At 38.6% G+C, this 18,428-nt stretch overlaps 3 protein-coding genes across 6 annotated transcripts; all 3 read right to left on the bottom strand.

Annotated features, from left to right (window-relative positions):
• Nucleotides 1-311: 311 nt before the first annotated feature.
• Nucleotides 312-5,535, bottom strand: LOC116708888 (obg-like ATPase 1). The gene is made up of 11 exons (XM_032547008.1): nt 5,419-5,535; nt 5,006-5,103; nt 4,760-4,903; nt 3,672-3,799; nt 3,354-3,529; nt 3,182-3,262; nt 2,993-3,090; nt 2,766-2,906; nt 2,125-2,221; nt 1,441-1,563; nt 312-1,342 (listed from the first exon to the last, which is right to left on the bottom strand). The coding sequence occupies exons 2-11, from the start codon at nt 5,101-5,103 to the stop codon at nt 1,241-1,243; spliced, it is 1,188 nt and encodes a 395-aa protein (XP_032402899.1). The 5' UTR covers nt 5,419-5,535; the 3' UTR covers nt 312-1,240.
• Nucleotides 5,536-6,530: 995 nt separating this feature from the next.
• Nucleotides 6,531-9,964, bottom strand: LOC116708889 (transformer-2 protein homolog beta-like). Of its 4 annotated transcripts, none has more exons than XM_032547009.1 (8): nt 9,800-9,964; nt 8,484-8,617; nt 8,194-8,353; nt 7,911-8,099; nt 7,721-7,836; nt 7,448-7,624; nt 7,263-7,345; nt 6,531-7,045 (listed from the first exon to the last, which is right to left on the bottom strand). In XM_032547009.1, the coding sequence occupies exons 1-8, from the start codon at nt 9,830-9,832 to the stop codon at nt 7,035-7,037; spliced, it is 903 nt and encodes a 300-aa protein (XP_032402900.1). In that variant the 5' UTR covers nt 9,833-9,964; the 3' UTR covers nt 6,531-7,034. The 4 variants fall into 4 exon arrangements, with proteins under 4 accessions (XP_032402900.1, XP_032402902.1, XP_032402901.1 ...); XM_032547011.1 differs by having other exon boundaries at nt 7,448-7,579; nt 9,800-9,963; XM_032547010.1 differs by having other exon boundaries at nt 7,263-7,327; nt 9,800-9,961.
• A 732-nt stretch (nt 9,965-10,696) lies between these two features.
• On the bottom strand, nt 10,697-18,166 carry senp2 (SUMO specific peptidase 2). Its single transcript, XM_032547007.1, has 17 exons — nt 17,840-18,166; nt 16,892-16,953; nt 16,693-16,805; nt 15,612-15,678; nt 15,459-15,537; nt 15,188-15,362; nt 14,913-15,019; nt 14,739-14,821; nt 14,396-14,444; nt 14,246-14,318; nt 14,013-14,168; nt 13,798-13,929; nt 13,442-13,666; nt 12,151-12,230; nt 11,932-12,016; nt 11,744-11,839; nt 10,697-11,561 (listed from the first exon to the last, which is right to left on the bottom strand). Exons 1-17 carry the CDS (start codon nt 17,989-17,991, stop codon nt 11,499-11,501), a joined length of 1,797 nt encoding a protein of 598 aa, XP_032402898.1. The 5' UTR covers nt 17,992-18,166; the 3' UTR covers nt 10,697-11,498.
• Nucleotides 18,167-18,428: the final 262 nt, after the last annotated feature.

Here is an 18,428-nt window from a genome sequence, read left to right as displayed (position 1 = left end):
TGCATTACTGACAACACAGGCATGTTATTTTCAAATTGGCTTTCCTAGTTTGACCAAAAAGGGATGGCTTGTCAATCTTTGGTTAGCTTCCCTCGTCCCCTTTTGTTGTAAAAATACATTATGTATTGCCGCAATGGATTAAGGCAAAAGAATATTTAACTTCCCAGAGTTACGGTTAAAATTTAAACTAATTAACAAGCTAATTTTACTTCACCCTGTGAGCCATTAAATGAGACGGTTTCAACAGAAATGCAACTTATTTCCTTTCATTTGGGTTAATTTCACTGGAAAAACAAAACACAAAAGCAGGAGAGATTTTTGTTCTTTTACTGACATATGCATGTTTATAAGGGCAATATTTCATTCTAGGGCACAATTTTAATATAGCAATGAAGACATTAACAATGTGGTACAAGGTAAATCTGCAGCTGCACACTCCAGCAGATGCGTAAAAACACACCGTCAATAAAGGAGACAGGGCGAAGGGTTTTTTTAATACCCAAGCCAGAGCAAGTCAGTAAAAGCAAATAATGTAGCATGAGTTCAATCCATGCCACCATCAGTTAGGCTGGTCTCTTCTCTTCACAGCTCAGTCCTGCACCGAATGATGGCCTTCATTCTCCTTTATTACGTAAACAGGTTACTGAGGTTTTGGTTTGGTTTCTGAAAGCAACATGTCACCAAAACCTTGCCAGGATTATAATACAGAACAGATTAATAAGAGGAGACTTCTTAATCTGCCTTTTAAAAAAGAGCTAACCAGAGGTCCTATTAAGATCTACTAATTGGTCAACTAATGAAACACAGGAAGCTGTTAAACCTGATGATAAAGTAAAAGCAGTAAAGGATATTCAGCTTCTGTGGTTTGAATATTTATACTGTAATAAAGAAAATCTGAATAAAAGAGCCTTATTGCATGTTAAAAACAGCCCAAAACTGGCAGCAACAAAAAAAGAAAGAAAATGCCAAATTGTATTCTGGTCCAGGTATTTCAGGTTAATTACCCTTTTTTTTAATGAATATTGTAAATAGCTCAACTTTGTCCAAGCTTGTTTGAAAATTATCCTTGTAATTCACTTGAAATATCAATTACATTTCATGCTTTGATTGGCATTATGTTAAGAGATTGTGATAACTGTGCCTAATATTTAAGGAGAATTAGAAAACCAGCCCACAGTGCAGCTCTTTGGAGCCCAACTGAACTGAACTGAGATACCCCCCTGGCAATTAAGTGGTCCCTCTATTTCTTTTTGGGTGCATTGGGTGTGTTGAATTTGAAAAAGATAATGTCGCCGTCCTCCACGGTGTAGTTCCTGCCCTGTTGTCTGTATTTCCCAGCAGCCTGAGAACAAAGAGACAAAAACAAGAAAACATGTTTAAGTTAGAGGTGCACTGCAGCAACTCTTGATAAGAACCCATCTGTTTTGCCATTTCACTCACCTTGGCCGCACTCTCACTGCCCTCCTCTTTGAAGTCATTGAACTTCATCACCTCAGCCATGATGAAGCCTTTCTCAAAGTCTGTGTGGATTTTCCCTGCAGCCTGAGGAGCTTTGGTTCCTTTCTGTCGGAGCAAAACAGCAAAAGGAAATCTCAAACCGCGTCCAGACAACTCATACCATAATTTTGTACCATTTTGACTTTGGCTGAATACCTCAGGGTTCTGCAATTTCTAAACATTTCTCTTAGAAATTTCACACCTATCTAAGCTTTCAGTCCTTTGTTTTCTTCATCTAAAGACATAAAATACTGCAGTTCACCATAATTTATGGGTAAACCTCAGTATTACTGGGTGAAACGAGGGAACAGGAATGAATGACAAAAATAAGATATAAAGAGGTGAAGAAAAGTAAAGACGAGGATGGAAAGGTACAGACAAGAGGAAAGAAGAATTAGGAAAGAAGAAATGACAAGGAAGGAATGACAGAAAGACAAGGAATGTGTAGAGGAAGGAAGAAATGGAGTAGGAGACGGAGGAAAGGAAAGAATCACAAAAAGGAGTAAGACAAAGGGACGAAGGGAAGGTGGGACAACGAATTACACTGGGACCATTTTCAGTTTCCTTTTATAAAGAAGTCATCAAATGATACGTTCAATGTAACATTCTGTACATCAGAGCGCTCACCCTGATGGTCCACGCTCGGACCTCATCCGGCCCTGCCGTGAAGAAGTACTCCAGCTGTAGTCCTGCATAGCCTGTCTTTATAATTTTGGTCAGAACACTGTAAGCATAGAAACATATATGTGATGATTACAAATGACAAACACAAAAATAAATACGGTAACTAAAATTGTCATCTCATCACTGAGTCTGATGTGCTTACTAGAGGTGCAAATGTTTTGATCAAAATAAAAATTGCTTTAAGAAGAATGCTCTGAACACACAGCAGGACAATGACTGTAGAAATACAACTAGAGCTAGATGGGAATTGGTGTTTAAACCCACAAATCAATCAATCTGCACGAAGGCTTAAAAAAGTCTTCACAAATCCTCCCTATTCAATCCGAGTAGAATTTGTTTCAGGGAAAGAAAAAAATGTAGAAAATTTCACTCCTGGGAGAATCAAAGCTGCGACAAAAATGTCTAAAAAAAAACCTGCAGCTGTAATTGCAGCAATAGCTGTTTCTACAAAGTACTGATTCAGAAGAGGTGAAAACAAATGCACAGCAGACATCATTTTGAGCAATACCTCGTGTTCAAATCAATTTCACGTGACACTTTTAAACTGAATATCAAAGCCTATTGGTGGAGGTCATCAGTCTGACCTCTGTGTTTTCTGTTCCTCGCAGTATTTAGTACTCTCCTCCTCTTCCATCTCCTGAAGTTTAGCCTCCACCGCTCCGCTCAGCGGGATGACCATGGCACCAGGATCGTGGGCATCTACCCACTCTTTGATTTTTGCCAACCTTAAACCAGAAGCCAGTGTTTGATCAGAGCAATACACGAGTAAATAAATGAAGCGCGAAAAAGCAAGACAGCAAAAATGAAATACCATTTGTTTTTTTTCCTAATGTAATCCTTCTCAGAGAGATTAACCAGGTAGATCATGGGCTTCGATGTCAGAAACAGGTATTTGTTCAGCACCTCAATCTGCAAAGAGGAATTCAACACTGAGAAATGCATCGCAACTCACAAAAGGATGCAATTCGATGCAAGTGCATGCATGAACACACGTGAATACCTCTTTGTCATTCCATTCATGGTAAAATCGGACATGTTTCTTCTCTTCCACAACCCAGTTCTTTACCTTCAGAATGATATCCTGGAAGTAAAATCAGCATGTCAATGAGAGTGGAAAAACTATAAGAACTTGAATGTTAGAGACAAACATGTTGTCAGTCCAAATTTCTTACGTATTCAGGTTTTAGTTTTTTGTCTCCTCCTCTGACTGCGGTTTTCTCCAGCTTGTCTATGATGGGAGCAATCATTTCCTCGTCTTTTAGCCGCAGCTCCTCATGGATGATCTCAATGTCTCTCACTGGGTCCACGTTGCCTTCCACGTGGGTAATGTCTTCATCATCGAAAGCACCTTAAACATACCAAAGCGTCTCTTACACACATAAAGCAAAACAAATCCAATTGGTTTTTACATTAAAGTTCATTCTCTTCTCCTTAAATGTGTAACTGGCTTCGGCGTGATCTCAAAAATCGCAGATGAACTGGCTACTCACGGGTCATATGGAAAATGGCATCGCAGGCACTGATATGAGAGAGAAAGGCATTTCCAAGTCCCTGCCCTGCATGAGCTCCCTTCACCAGACCAGCAATGTCCACCACATTTAGGAAAGCAGGAACCTTACTGAGGAGAGAAAGACGAAAATCAATCAGCAAGACCATGCATTAAGTGGAGCATTCCCACTTTTCCATAATTTCTCATGCTATATTTGCCATCTTTTTATACAATTGAAAAATTGTAAGGGGGAAAAAGAAAACTATAGTTGGAAAAAAAAAGCATAAGATGTTTTCCACACCCTATGCATATTATGTGGAGGACTGGCTGTGGTCAGGTAAGACCAAAGTTGATATTTTTAATCTATATGCAAAGCACTATGTTTGGCAAAAAACTAACACTAAACATCACTCTGATCACAGCATCCCCATGGTGAAGCCTGGAGGTAGCAGCATTATGCTGTGGGGAGACAAGCTAGTCAGAAGATACTGAGAATTTGTTGCTTGCTTTGCCCAAGTGAAAATTAAAGGAGTTAAAGTGGCTTCATTTAGCTGAAGTCACAACACACCTTCTGGGGACGGTTGATGTGCAGCGAATAGACACTTTGGAGCTTTTTTGTGCACACGCCTTTTAAAATGTTACAATATGTCCTAACACCACTAGGTGCCACCTGAGAGTTTGAATATAAAGCGGTGAGCTTTATCACCACATCACTAATGGGTGACCCAGAACATGGGGTGGTTTAGACAGCATATTCATGTGTTATAACGGGTCAGTCAAAGTTCAGTTCAGTTAAATCTAATTTTGAATCTATGGGAATATTTTTAAGTTCAAAAGTCCTCTTCCTCTACTCTGACAAAAAGGTACGGTAGCTATTTTGCAAAGAACAGGCACAAGCTTTCTTTTGAAAACTGTGTATGTTTTTCCTTCCACTACTTTGTCTGAACATATCAAATAAAATCTACAAAAACACACTAAAAAGCGTTGTTGTGATGGGCCAAAATGTTAAGTACAAAAGCTAGGATTACTTTGGAAAGGCACTGTAGATGCTTGCTATGATGACAACCATGCTGTACAGCTATAACACACCTGGCTGGCTTGTGGTACTGGCACAGGTAATCAAAGCGCTCATCAGGAACTGGCACCCTGCTCTCATTTGGATCAATGGTGCAGAATGGGAAGTTATCTGCAGCAGCTTGGCTTTTGGTGAGCACATTAAAAAATGTAGATTTCCTGCAACAAAGTCAGAAAAGCAGCAGTAATACCCAAGTAACTAAGGCCATTTGTAAATAAAAATATTTACATTACACTTGAATTACTCGTGCAAGTATTTACCCGACATTAGGCAACCCCACAATGCCAATTTTCAGAGATGTTCCAAATCGCCCAATTAATGGAGGTTGTTTTGGGGCTTCTGTCTTTTTAGGAGGCATCTGTAGGAGGTAAGAGATTAAACCATGACACACATGTAAATACTGCTCTTTATTTGTAAAGTCTTCCGAAAACCTCTGAACATTAATATTCCTTTAAACAAGCTATCATTTCTTCTAAGCTAGCCCTGGTGAAAACGTGTAGAGGCAGCTAGACTCATATGCTCATTCAAACACAGCATGCTAATCGGTAGCAGGTGGCTAACTGGAACCATCCAAGTATCCGACCGCAGGGGTTTTATGAGTGTTCAAAAATTTCCTTAACACATTAAAAATAATTTGGAAGATGTTTAGCAGAGAAAACAACTCGCTTGGTACCTTGAATTACTTCTCCTAGGTGGTGTTTGCTTCTCTTCTGTCTGTTCACACCAGCCACTCCACTGGAAAGGCAGGTCGGAAAGCTAAGCGGAAGCGTTTTGACGCATAACGTCTCTGATTGGTCAGCCGGACATCTGGAACGACACGTCAGAGGCAACCCGAGATAATATAACGAGCTGATTTTCTGTTGGAATACTGCAGAAAACCACAATTTTCCCGGTTTCAAAACAAAATCTGCTTGTATCTCTTGTTTGCAGAGTTGTATTTTTCTGAATCGATGGGAGTCATTTGTTAATTAACATGTAAATAACGTAATTAAAGTAACAGTAGGAAAGTTGAGCTAGTAAATGGTGTTTTGTTCGTATAGTTTTCGTATGCCTTGTCATCTTCAGTTGGTGAGTTTTAGACAGCGCTGCAAACTTCTTTGTTTAACATACAAATTAGTTTTCATTTCAAACTTGGAGGAAATAAAACTTTCCAATTGAGATTTATTCCCGAAAATTGACCAAACAGGTTTATTGACTTTTTGTGCGACATAGTTTTCTTTCTTTATCAAATATCATGCAGCAAGAATACTTTATAACATTAGTTAGTAAAGTTGTATGCCAATTGTTTTTTTTTGTTTTTTTCTCACTTCCGGGCTCCGAAACAGTTCCATGGAGCCATGGGGTCCTCACTTGAGGCCAAGTTAAGAACAAATTGCAGACTGGAACTTTATTTTTATTTAATTGCTGTACTCTATATAACAAAGGGAAAGACCCCACAATGAATATTTTTAGCACAACAATGGATTAAGCTGGGTGTGATGTCAAAGCAACTTTTGATGACCTTTCAGGCATTTCATCTAGTTTTCAAATCTTATACAAAAGGTAGTATTTTAAAATCCAATTGTTTTGGGCAATGTTTATTAATGTCCATCAACTTTTAGCATCCATAATCAACAAAACTCTGTTCAAGGTGAAAAAGATAAAACCACAGAAGCCCAACATTCAGATTTTGTCACACTTAGGTTTAAGATCAGATATGGATGTTACTTATAACTTAAGTAGATTATGCAGAAGGAGACACTGGTATTTTATTGCTTATATACAAATAACAAAAAAGCAGCTAGGCACCAGACATAGACAAAAATGTCATTTATTTTTTCTGGAATAGACACAGTTTAAAGGAGCCATCTACTGAAGAACACTAAAAAAAATATTTTTAAAAAAGAACAAAATCCTACAATGATAAAAACATGTCAGTTGAAGCAAACCGTTTTTCCAAATTCCAAGTTTAAAAAGCATTCAGCATTTTTATTTAACAACATACACAATTTTATTTAGATGAAAAGCAAAGATGAAAAAGATTTAATTCCCGACATTTTGAACCTTCATAATCTGTGCTAAACTCAGTGACATGTAAATTCAGCACTGCCTACACATGTTTAGTGATAAAAATCAAGCTTTCAACTTTCTGATACATGAATCCATGCAAAAGTCCCTTTCTCACACACACACATGCACGCGCGCGCGCAGACACACAAACATATGGTCTGGTCAAAATGAAAAATAAAAACAAAAATAATAATGCAAATAAACCAAAAAAACACCAAAACATAACACTGTCTTCGCTGCCTAGTAGTGACCTGTAGGAAAATAAAAAATAAAAAAATCAGCAAACTGTTCTGGCAGAATATGGACACTTAAAATCATCCATCTATTAAAAGACAAATCATTACATGTTTAGGTATAATAATTAACTGAAACTACAAATGATATTAAATGTCAATAATCAAACATGTTCAGAAACATTTTATTCAAAGTACATTTAAAAAATAAAAAAAAAGCATGTCATATACATACGTGGCGAGTAGGATCGAGATCGTGAGCGGTAACCTCTGCTGTAGTATGGAGACGGAGATCTGCGTCTGTCACAGGAAAAAGAACTTTCATTTTACATGAATATTAGATCCATCAAGCAAAATGAAAGTAAAATTTATCAGTAGTTTCATCTTACAATCTTGTACATTATGTCAAAGTAATTGTACCTGTATGATCGGTACTCTCGCTCTTCGTAGCGATCATAGTCGCGATCATAACCTCTATCATATCCTCTGTCATAGCCCCTGTCATAGTCCCTAGAGAAACGGCGTGATGAACCACCGCCTCCACCACCACCACTGCCGCCACCGCCTCCTCCTCCTCCACCACCACCGCCACCACCACTGCAAACACACAGGTTCAGCTGTCACCCTTATACACACCATGGATTATAAATACTTAGCATAAAAATAGAAGCCCCTGAACCCCCACAAACTCACTATGTGGGGCGTCCCATGTAGATTCCAGGAGTTGGAGTGTGAGCTCTTTTGGTGATAGAGAAATCCACTCTGATTCTGCGACCATCAAGCTCCATACCATTAGCCCGCTCCTTGGCCTAAGAGACACCACTATTAGAGGTAGCAGCAAAACAGAACCACAAATAAAAATATAACCCAATCACATGCTTACCTCCTTGGAGTCCGCACTGTTTTCGAAATAAACAAAGGCAAAACCTCTTGAACGACGCGACTGCTGATCATACACTATGTTGACATCGGCCAAAGGGCCATATTTAGAAAAAACCTCTCTCAGGTCCCTCTCAGTGGTGTAAAGGCTCAGACCAAACACACCCAGGCAAGCGCTGGGGTCTGGGTTGGCCTGGAAGAGTAAAAGTTAGAAAAAAAGAAAAAAAAAAAAAACATTACTTTTTTTTTTTTTTTAATACAACAAATTTTAAAGTGGTAACACACACCCTGTTGCCAATGTGTCTGCGCCGATTCGACATCGGGGAACGGCTGTGGCTCCTACGTCGACGGTAATCTGAGCTTCGAGATCGGCTCCTTGAACGTCTGCGTCGAGAGTGGGAACGAGAGCGGGAGTAGCGCCTGTGCGAGCTTCGGTGGGACCTTGACCTATTGTGTTTTGGATTTTTTTGGTGCATGACAGGGGGAAGACAGTCAGAATTGGGGCTAATATAGACACTTCAGTTCTAAAAAACAGCAAAACAAAGAGATTAACAAAAAACAAGAAGCATTATTCCACCTGGATTTTGATCTGGACTGAGAGCGAGATCTGGACCGGGAGCGCCGAGAGCCATCTTTAGACCGTGCAGGAGAGTGGCTGGCGGATTTTGCGGAGCCTCTTGGGGATGCACTCCTTGAGCCTCCCCGAGAGTCCTGAGCGAATAAAAGACGGGTATCAGAAGCCCTTTACAGACAAGTTTGTAACAGTAACATAAGGCCTGGGAGATGTTAACCCTCTGCCCCCTTAAAGCCTTTTTCAGAAGAACAGCACCATAGTTTGGTGATTAGAGGGTTTGATAGAAATTATCTGGAAAATTGGAGAGGAAAAAAGAAAAAAAAAACAAAAAAAAACAGTGACAAATAACTGAATATAGATTAAATACATTAGCAGATCCACATTAAAAAAATGTAACAAAATTGAGGGAACAATTAGTGATGTGTTTGATATAGAAAGGGCAAAAATAATTAAGCATGCTAAGGAGAAAGAAAAGTAAAATAGAGCAATAATGTAACATGTTGTTAGGAAATCACTCATACCCAGTTATACTTCTGATCTTAACTTCATAACTTCGTTCACTTCATTACTTCATAACAACCCCTTCATTTCTTCTTTCTTCCGTTTGAATCTGACTTCTTTTTTCCTCCTCTTCCCCCTTTTACCATCTGCCATTACAACTAGAAGTGAGGCCAGATCTTGATCGCTTCTTTTCAGCTTCCAAAACATTAGCATGCATCAACCCCATCAGCTTCAAACATTAAAAACGTCACATCTGACACGTCTTGGGCCTTTTTCTTTCTTCCCACCTTAACCTTGACAAAAAACAAACAAGGGTGATAAGGCAAGTTGGTTTTTGTTTCAACCAAATGGTATAGAGAAAAAAAATAAACACGAAAGAAAATAAATTAAAAGCTCGACAAGTTAGCTTATAATTGAACGTTGAATTTTAAATAAGCGAGGATCACAGTGCACATACAGTAGTTACTTTAATACTCGTAATTCATTGCATAACTCGGTAATTAAAAACCAAATGTGCTAAAATGAAGGTAGCTCTATGAGGCGGAACCATGTTTCCTGATCTGCACAGGCCGCATGGTTTAGCCTAGCATGCTTGGCTAATCTAATTGTATTCTGTAAAGTGATGCAACTATCCATACTTATCCGTATATAAACACTAATAAAACATACAACACTTGTGCAGATATCAGTGCTAAGAGACCGTAAACCTTTCGTCTAGCAAACCTTTTCAGAAGTCCAACGGCTGGAAACGGATAAGCTAGCTAGCCGTTTATATCTTAACCGAAGTAACTCAATATTCTTTCATTAATAAAACTCACCTGCTCCCTAAAATCCTTCTCGTTGTCGCTCATTTTACAGTCAGAAATTTGAAACCCGTTTAATGAGTCTAACGAACCAGGAGGGGAAAGTAAATAAAGTAACGCTGAAACGCGCCCCCAAACAACGAGCCGTTTCTGTCCACACCGCCTAACAACAGCAACCTTTTATAACGTTCTGTGGCCAATGACGCCATTTCCGGCTCCTTTTAAAATAAAACTGGATTGTCTTTACAAAAAAAAACAATGTTTGAACGTAAATCTCTGAAGTAGCATGTAATTGTATAACTGCATGCTTTGTGAACAATGAAACATTTTTTCTGGACAGTTCCTTGAAATTTATTGGGTTTTGCCTCAGAAACATGTTTAATGTTTACCTTATTGTCCTTGCCGTTTTACATTGGACTGCAACAGCATGGTTGACTCTACTCAAACTCTTATTATTCTGAACATCTCTTTCAGTTAATTGTATAGGATGAATACACGAATGTTACGACGGTTGCCAATCTTTTCATTTACTAGTAAATTGACATTTTTTAAAATCGAAAATAGTGATGTAAAACTATTATTTTTGAAAACAGTACCTTAAGTCTTATTGCACTTGTGCACTAGCTTATGGGGTTTATCACCCAAAAAATAAATCCTCTCAAAAATACATTAGAATTTGTTGTTGTTATAAGACATTGTGGAAAAGATCAAGGTATACAAGTAGTTTTCTAGGCACTGTATTAGGAGACATAATGAACCTTTTTACAAGCTAGGTTACAGCTCACACCTTTATCAGCTTGGAATGTAATGAGCTTAGGAAAAGCTCACTCAGTTGTATTACAGGATACAACTGATTCACTGGAACCCTCAAGGGTTGCTGCAGACTAGTTTAAAAAAAACAAAACAAAAAACTCAGATTACAAAAAAAAAAAAAAATTTATTACAGGTGGAGGATGTGATCACATTTCAGCATGAAAACTAACATACATGCTTGTACAGTAGTTCCCTATTAAGTACACAAAATTTTTAAGTTTTGTACCTGCTCTACATGTGGGAGAACAAATAAGTCATACTTCATTCAATTATGGAAGGAAATATTACACACACACACACACAATTTCTTTCATCCAGTCAAGTTATAAATAATGTTAATCAAATGTTATTACAGCAAGTTTGCGAACATGCAAATTGTATCTGGACAAAAGGCAAAACAGGAGGTATATCAATATTTTCACCATTTATATTTCACACAACATAACAGTTTTGTGACTAAATATAATTATCTTTACGTACTTCAATCAGTAAATCAAATAAATGGCCATTAGGATCATCTCTGCATACTGGGCCAAGTTGTTCAAAAATGCAGTCAAGTTGCAAAAACCAAACAAACTCTCCATAAAGTGTGCTCTTTACTGAGCTCCACCAGTGGGTTAAAGGCACTTCAAGCAGTACATCAAGCTGTAAAAAAATAATCTCAAGTCAAAAGCCATTCACTCACTAGTGCCAAAGTTTGTGCACAACAAATTTCCTTCAGCAAAACATCTCCAATTAGAACTCAGAGATTAAAAATAGTTTTTATTCCCCTTTGGGAGAAAAAGAGACAAAGTTAAGACTAGTATTTTATTACTCCAAATATCTGGATTATACTTCGGTCCAACATTTGTTTGCAAGACCAAAACAAAGTTGCCGTTGTTGCTTCTGATGGTGTAATCTTCTATAGCAGCTTCTGATTAAGGATTTCCCACATCATTAACTTCCTGAAGAGAGGCATGTGGCACTAAAAAAGTTGAAGAAAGCAATCAAATTAGAACAAAATCTGCATAACATACTTTAAAAACCGCTGATTTAATATTCAAGGCTAATGACATGTAGTAGCATACTAGGACAAACACTGCTCTGCACAAGCAACTGCACTTTTCATTAATAAACCCCAAGTGGCTGCATTAAATTTGAGTTTACCTGTTTAAAGGTGAGAGGCTTTCCCTTTGCTATATAGTCAGCATATTTACAGACAAAAACACCACAGTCACTTCCATTAGTCTGCTGGGGAATGTCCTGTTTGTACAAAATGATGCATTAATTTCCGTTTTGAAAAAAAACATGACATTGTGTTTTTAAATCCTATGTCAATAGCAGGTTTAACATACACCAGCCTTCAGACTTCCAACAGTCCATTTGGCACCTTCAAGCTCCCTTCCTTTCTTTGCTTTGTGCTCTTCTTTAAGGTAGAGTCTGGAAAATAAGCACCGCTACATCATTCATAGTGCAATACAACTCAAAGAAACAAACACTAAAGATTGAAAGACTGGAGGGAAAAAAAACAATAGATAAACGCTGAGGGAGTGAAAAATAGAAAACAGACTTACAGTAAAAGATTACAGATGTCATCGTGTCTCCGACCCATTGAGTCATATGATTTAACTGTCTTTGACTTTAAATCCATCACCTAAAATGAAAACATTGATTAAAACAAGCTGACTTAAATCATAATTTTCTTTAAATAAATTGTAAATCTACTGTTTTACAATTTCACAATGAAATACGAGTGCTCAAACAAATACAGAGTACCACAAGCTTGAGTGTGGGAAACACAAAGATCATTTATTACAAAGTTTGTGAAGTGTGAGAGACACTAAAGTTTTATGCAGGAAATGGCTTAAAAATTATTGTAGGAAATATTGTTGGCAAAACAAACTCAAGAAGTGGTTTATTAATATGGCTGTGTTAAACTGATGCAACAAAATTTAGGACTAAACATTAATGCATGACGATTCTGTGGGAAAGTTGTGAAGTCTAGATGATAATCAGTGAATTAGAAATCTCAACAAATTGGGGATGAGGCAAAATCTTCTCGCACAACATCTTGTGTATTAAAACATTACAATATTTCTCATTGAGGCGACTGCTGTCTTGCAAGCACAAGCCAAATGCGGTCAGCATGGCTTCGCCTTATGAAATTATAATATAAGCTGCTCCACCATTTTGAGTTTTCAGTAGGAACTATAAACAGCAAGAAGGCAAACAATATTCAAGTACTGCAAGTTATTCAGACGCTGAAAGAGGTAAAAAGCTTTGCTCTAGTAACCGATATTTGGATGTCTAGAGGTAAGTTGAGCTACATCATACTCGCACGCTATCCACAACAACTGGGAAATGTTATGCTGCACACCATGCATAGTAAATGCAGTCATAAGGTAGATGAAAATAGATCAAAAGAACTCAAGAAAGTTTGTTGAGTTTGTGAGAAAAAAAAACAAAACAAAACAAAAATGCAGAATAAAGGCCTTTCTGCAGTGTAAAAGGATTGGTCTTGAAGAGTTCTTGAAAGTTATATTAAAACCTTGTCCCGTCTCGTTCTGGTGATCTCCATATCCAGTCTCGTCTGATGAGTTTTAGAAATAGTTACTCCCCTACAAAGTACACATACTATGAAAAGTATGTTGAACTCTTGAAATGTTTAGCAAAGTGTTACTTTTACAAATATAAAATTGGGAATAGCAATCTGTAATTATTCTGTTGGAAGGTGGGAGCAGCAGCTGATCTAAGTTTTCTTCTTTTTTAACTCAAAGAATTTTCTACATTCTGATTGGAGTTTCATCTAAACATTTCCAAAGTAAATATTGATGCATTTTAAGCTATGTGATGAATCAAACTCACAGCTAATGCCCAATGGACACCAAGATGCAGCGGGACGAGGATGAGGTCAAACATAAAGAGGTCAACCGCCTTGGTCCATCGCTTCACAGCCACATGTCCTCCACCCTGTTCTCCTCCCCCAACACCCCGCAGCTTTGGGTAAAAAAAGGTGCTAAAACTGTACACCTTTAATTTTCCACTTTCTCCACGTCGCTCCATGACGAGGGAAAGGTAGAAGTTCATCACCTTGGAGGAAAATTTGGCATAAAACAATGATCTCCAACTCAATGCAATAAAAAATTTTCAAGTTCAATCTTGTCTTCAGTGGAGAGGGCTGGTTTAGATCCGAGATCCATCTTAGTTAAGCATACAAGTACCTCATCATTGAGCCATCCACCTTCCAGTAGAGTGGACAGGTCTCGCTGCGTGATGCGAAGCTTGAAAGCTGAACTTAAAACAAGGTTAGGATCTCTCTGAGCCAAAGCTTCACTAACTTCCACTGCCATTTCCTATAAGACAGAGAAGAGAGATTTAAAATGACAGAGTAACCATGCAGTCAGAAACGCACTACAATACTTTTAAACAATCTCACCTTGGTCAGCCTGGGTATGTCCTCATCACTGTGCTTTACAAGTGAAACATAGGAAGGCTGAGTTTCAGTGGCGCTGAACGCAGAAGCATCTCTGTCCACGAGATTAAGGCGAGTAGCGACTTCTGTGGAAAGGTCCACATTGGCTGCTGCTTTTTGCTGCAATGCAGGTCAGCATTACTCACAGGATTCAATGGCTGCTTTGGCATGACAGAAGAGAGTTAATGTATGCCTACCTTTGCACATCTAACAGGCTGTTTTTCCTCAAGAGTTTCACTGTATGACTTATTAAAAGATAAACCTCCCCACCTGAAGGTACGAAAGATAAAAGTTATTAAAATATTGACAAAAAAAAAGACATATAATCCAAGTAGTTTAAAACCAACCTGTCCTTAGTTGCAGTAGTATTTCTGTATGTAAACACAGTTGGTGTAGCTGTGAAGAAGAGAAGATTGTTTTTTACCCACTAGAAAATGGGTGTAAATGTTAACAATTTAATCACAATTAGCCAAGTTTTTTAAGCATATATAAAATGGAGCATTATAGCGAAAGTTGTAATGCTCCACTTGTGAAAGTAAATCTGTCGGGTTCCTCCACATCATCAGACGAGATAGATGAAAAAAAATAAAAAAATAAAAAACAGATAAAGTGGAAGTTTGTGGGACAAAAAAAAATAGAAGCGGTCATTTGTTATTTTAAAGACAAATGGTATCCACAGGAGAGTCCTACCTGTGCACACCACCCTCCTGGAGACTGAATCAAAGGTTCTCTCTGAAGCAGATGTTTTGTGGGAACTTTGTAACAGTGACTCGCTAGGAGAGGGGGAAAAAAACAGATAAGAGATGCATGGCAATCTTTTTAAACATCTTTGAAAACACCACACCAGGAGATGAAAACACTCACTCATGCGGTTTAGATTGGTTGAAAGGTAGTGGTTGGCTTTTGCTGTATTTCTCCGTCACCATCTCCAGTAGGCGTCTGTAGTGCTCCTTATTGTTCTGCTTTATGGCCTAAAACAAAGATCACAACTGAAGATGTAAAGTGGCAAAAATGTTCAATAATAATGAGGTACGTTTGAGTTATTACAATTATTACTACATGCAAGGATAAAGTGGAAAATGACCATCATAAGTGTAACAGAATATTCCAAACGACACTAAATTTAGGTCTAAATATACCTCTTCCACAGTAAGACTGGGTTTAGGGCAGCGGGGGTGTCCGTAGCCATTAGAAATTGGTTCAGGACAAGGGGTTCCCACTCTGATAGCAGGCCTTGAAGGCAGCAGTTGAAGGGAGCCTCTTCTCTCCCAGTTCTTCCCTCTTTCTGGGAGCCCAGCAGGGAGCGTTGCTCCACTGGATTCAAAAACAAAAAAAGTCGTTCATAAAGAGTGTGTGCTGAATGTTTTATTGAGACTAATGAACAAACTGTACAAAAACTAGATCACTGACCTGTATTTTCTTAAAGGGGGTAAAGAGCTTTGAAAGGGATTCTTTGAACTCCTGTCATTCACCCCACCTACAGATTTATCTGAGAAGACAACAGATATTAGATATGAATACAGCCAAGAGTCAACAGGTGTAGAGATGTCCATCTTCACTTACCCATTTTCCAGTCAGTCCCATTGAGCCATGAAGTGTGAAGCTCATCTATGCCCATTAGAGTAACAGGCTAGATTAAAACAATATTTAAAAAAATAATTTAAATGAAATACATTTTATCCGTGAAGCACATTTAAACACAAGGTTCTGTACATGAAAAGCCAAACATATGAGCTGCAACAGTTTGGACCAATTGAAGCCATTAAAGGGAGACCTGGTCCAGGCCAACATGCATAGAGCAGCAATAATAAAACTGGGAAGTAATAAGACCAAGTTTTGCAAAAAGCCAAGTCAAAAATTGGTAAGTAAATAAGAGCAAAGATATCCTTTTCATTGTTAGCAAATACTAAGAACAAAAACCTCGCATTTTGATGCACTCTAACTTGCGTCAAATTACATCTTTAACGTACATTGTTGATGCAAGAAAAGGTCTAACTATTTTTGTCAATGCAGTCATCCATGTATGCTAACAGGTGGAGTCGCATGCCATAAAAAAAACATTACCTGCACCAAAAGGAATTGCAAATGTTTGAATGTAAATCAAATATAAAATACTAGCTTGGCAGTCCTTCTACATTTCTTCACTTAACACAGGCGGCCTGTGGATGGCTCTCCAGGAAATATTTTTGTTTTGCTGCTGTTCTTATAATAGCAAGACTGTCAATCATCTGTATTTTTAACCTCAAAAATCAATCCATCCACAATTTTTAAACCATGGTCACACAGGTGAAGGTGCTGCAACTACTACTCAGTGCAGAAGAAGAGCAGCTATGGGAGCCAGTATGGTGTGGCATTTCATTTATGGTCTGTTGAGGCGAGGTTTGAAAAGGATACCTGCCCTGTAGCAACAAGCACTGACCAAGCGCCACTGGTATCCATTATTTAATAGAAAATTATATTTTTCGACACATGTTTGAAGTTGACGGTGCGCAGTCCCCTTGAGGAAAATTAGAGCCCAGGAACAGAGACTTGAGGTACCCCACAAGTGGAAACACCTTCAACAGGGCATACAGCAAAACATCTGTTTGGTCGGTTCTCCATATCTACAGAACACGATGCAGCACTTGAACACAAAAACACCCACCTGTGTTTCGTCATGCTTGTTTGGATTTTGACACCTTGCTGGCAGCGGTCTCCGAAGGCTCACTAGACCTGCTATGCCTGCCACTGTCTTCTTCACAAAGCTGATTACAACATCTACAAAGACAGGAGATCACAACAGTTACTGAAATACAGAGACTTTTTAAAACAAACCCTGGCATTTTTAATTGATCCCAACATACCACGTTTGCGTCGTTTTGCCGCCACTGGGTCACTTTGACAAACACCATCGGCAACATGCACACTGTAACAGAGGAAAATTATAATGTTGCCTCCTATTCATAATAATTAACCTCTTTTTGTAAAGTTATTGAATTATCCAGGCAACAGTGAAACTTTTGGTATAAATAAAACTGAAGAACTTGTGCTTTAATACAAACCAAGAGGAGGTGGGCCAGGAAACGACTGTTCAGTCCCAGCATTACAAATGTAAACAAATGGAGCTTGTCATACTTTACAACGACTTTCATGAGAAACACGAGCTTTGACCAAATAGCTTTAGTTCAAAAATGAGAGAAACTCTTCAGGTGAGGCTCACGTTGAACAAAGGAAGCATGCATGTAAAATGTGTTAGTTTCCATGAGAATTAAATCATATAAGGTTAAAGGAGGAGAAAAGAGCATCAAGAGAGAGGCAGTAGATTATCTGGAGCAGGGGTCACTGTCCTGCAACTTTTGAATGCATCCTTGCTCCAGCACACTCAAATCAAAAGGTTGAATTATTCTTCTTGACATGTCAGTAAGACTGGCAATCACCCTTTTATTTAAGTCAGGTGTGTCGAGGCACAGTAACACCTAAAACATGCAGAACAGGAGGAGCAGATTTCAAACTGCAGTCTTTGAAGACCTCTGCCCTGCAGCTTTTAGACGGGTCTCTGCTTCAACACACTTAAGTTAGTTAATTAGGCCATTAGTAGGTGATTTAGCCATTTAATTAAGATGTGTTTAACCGGGGAAATATCAAAAAGTAGCAAACAAAATCCTTGTCTATTTTCAAACATACCCCCTCACCGTTGTTAGCTTATTAGGTTAACTTTAGTCACCAACATAAGTCAACAAATTTGAAATGATACCACAGAGGAATAAGAGCGCATCCAGAACGGAACCACCAGGTATCAGAATAACACCGACCTTTTGTAGTTCCGTTTACTCGGTCTTCCGTGGCTGTCCTGCCGCCGTGATCCTTCCCCACTGGCCCTTCTATTCGCAGGCCACTCGGCGTGGTTTTGCCCGGTAACGGGCTCAAACAGAGACGAGATTCCGTCAACTATCCATCCATACATCCCAGACAAATACGAGAAAAATGGAACGAGTTCTTCCGAACGGGCCAGGACTGTTTTTCCACAGGTTAAAACCTCAAGACGACAATCTACGACACAACGGTTACCAGTGGAGCTTTAGCCCAGGATTAGCATCTGTGTGTTGAAATGCGCAGGATGTGCGTCACTGCGTGTGACAGTCTCGCTAGGTGCGAATGTTTTGTGTTGCTGGGGAGGACGCTTGGGCGGGGCTCTATAGACTTCATCTGACTAGAACGAACCAATCACGGGCGGTGCTTTCCGATTGAAGAAAGCAACAAACATCTAGGCTGAAAGATAAAATGTGTATTTCAGATCGTTGTCACGTTAATATAGTTTACTATATAAAGATTTGTTTCCTCGTAATTAAAACAAGATTATTGAATTATATTTTAACTCTTTCAATACGGTTTTTCTATAGA

Source organism: Xiphophorus hellerii, chromosome 19 (assembly GCF_003331165.1).
Source record: "Xiphophorus hellerii strain 12219 chromosome 19, Xiphophorus_hellerii-4.1, whole genome shotgun sequence".
Lineage (NCBI taxonomy): Eukaryota > Metazoa > Chordata > Actinopteri > Cyprinodontiformes > Poeciliidae > Xiphophorus > Xiphophorus hellerii.
This window is presented reverse-complemented; position numbering and strand designations above follow the sequence as displayed.

What these genes read in the sequence shown, in the direction of transcription:
- LOC116708888 (XM_032547008.1), bottom strand. Translation starts at nt 5,103, where the DNA reads ATGCCTCCTAAAAAGACAGAAGCCCCAAAACAACCTCCATTAATTGGG. An exon ending in TCCGAGCGTGGACCATCAGG is followed by an intron (nt 1,564 to 2,124) that starts GTGAGCGCTCTG and finishes TTGCTCCGACAG; the next exon opens with AAAGGAACCAAAGCTCCTCA. An exon ending in GCAGTGAGAGTGCGGCCAAG is followed by an intron (nt 1,343 to 1,440) that starts GTGAGTGAAATG and finishes CTTTGTTCTCAG; the next exon opens with GCTGCTGGGAAATACAGACA.
- senp2 (XM_032547007.1), bottom strand. Translation starts at nt 17,991, where the DNA reads ATGTATGGATGGATAGTTGACGGAATCTCGTCTCTGTTTGAGCCCGTT. An exon ending in ACAAGCATGACGAAACACAG is followed by an intron (nt 15,679 to 16,692) that starts GTGGGTGTTTTT and finishes GTTTTAATCTAG; the next exon opens with CCTGTTACTCTAATGGGCAT. An exon ending in CAGGAGGGTGGTGTGCACAG is followed by an intron (nt 14,445 to 14,738) that starts GTAGGACTCTCC and finishes TCTTCTTCACAG; the next exon opens with CTACACCAACTGTGTTTACA.
- LOC116708889 (XM_032547009.1), bottom strand. Translation starts at nt 9,832, where the DNA reads ATGAGCGACAACGAGAAGGATTTTAGGGAGCAG. An exon ending in CAGTCCAGATCAAAATCCAG is followed by an intron (nt 8,354 to 8,483) that starts GTGGAATAATGC and finishes AAAACACAATAG; the next exon opens with GTCAAGGTCCCACCGAAGCT. An exon ending in GCAGACACATTGGCAACAGG is followed by an intron (nt 8,100 to 8,193) that starts GTGTGTGTTACC and finishes TTACTCTTCCAG; the next exon opens with GCCAACCCAGACCCCAGCGC.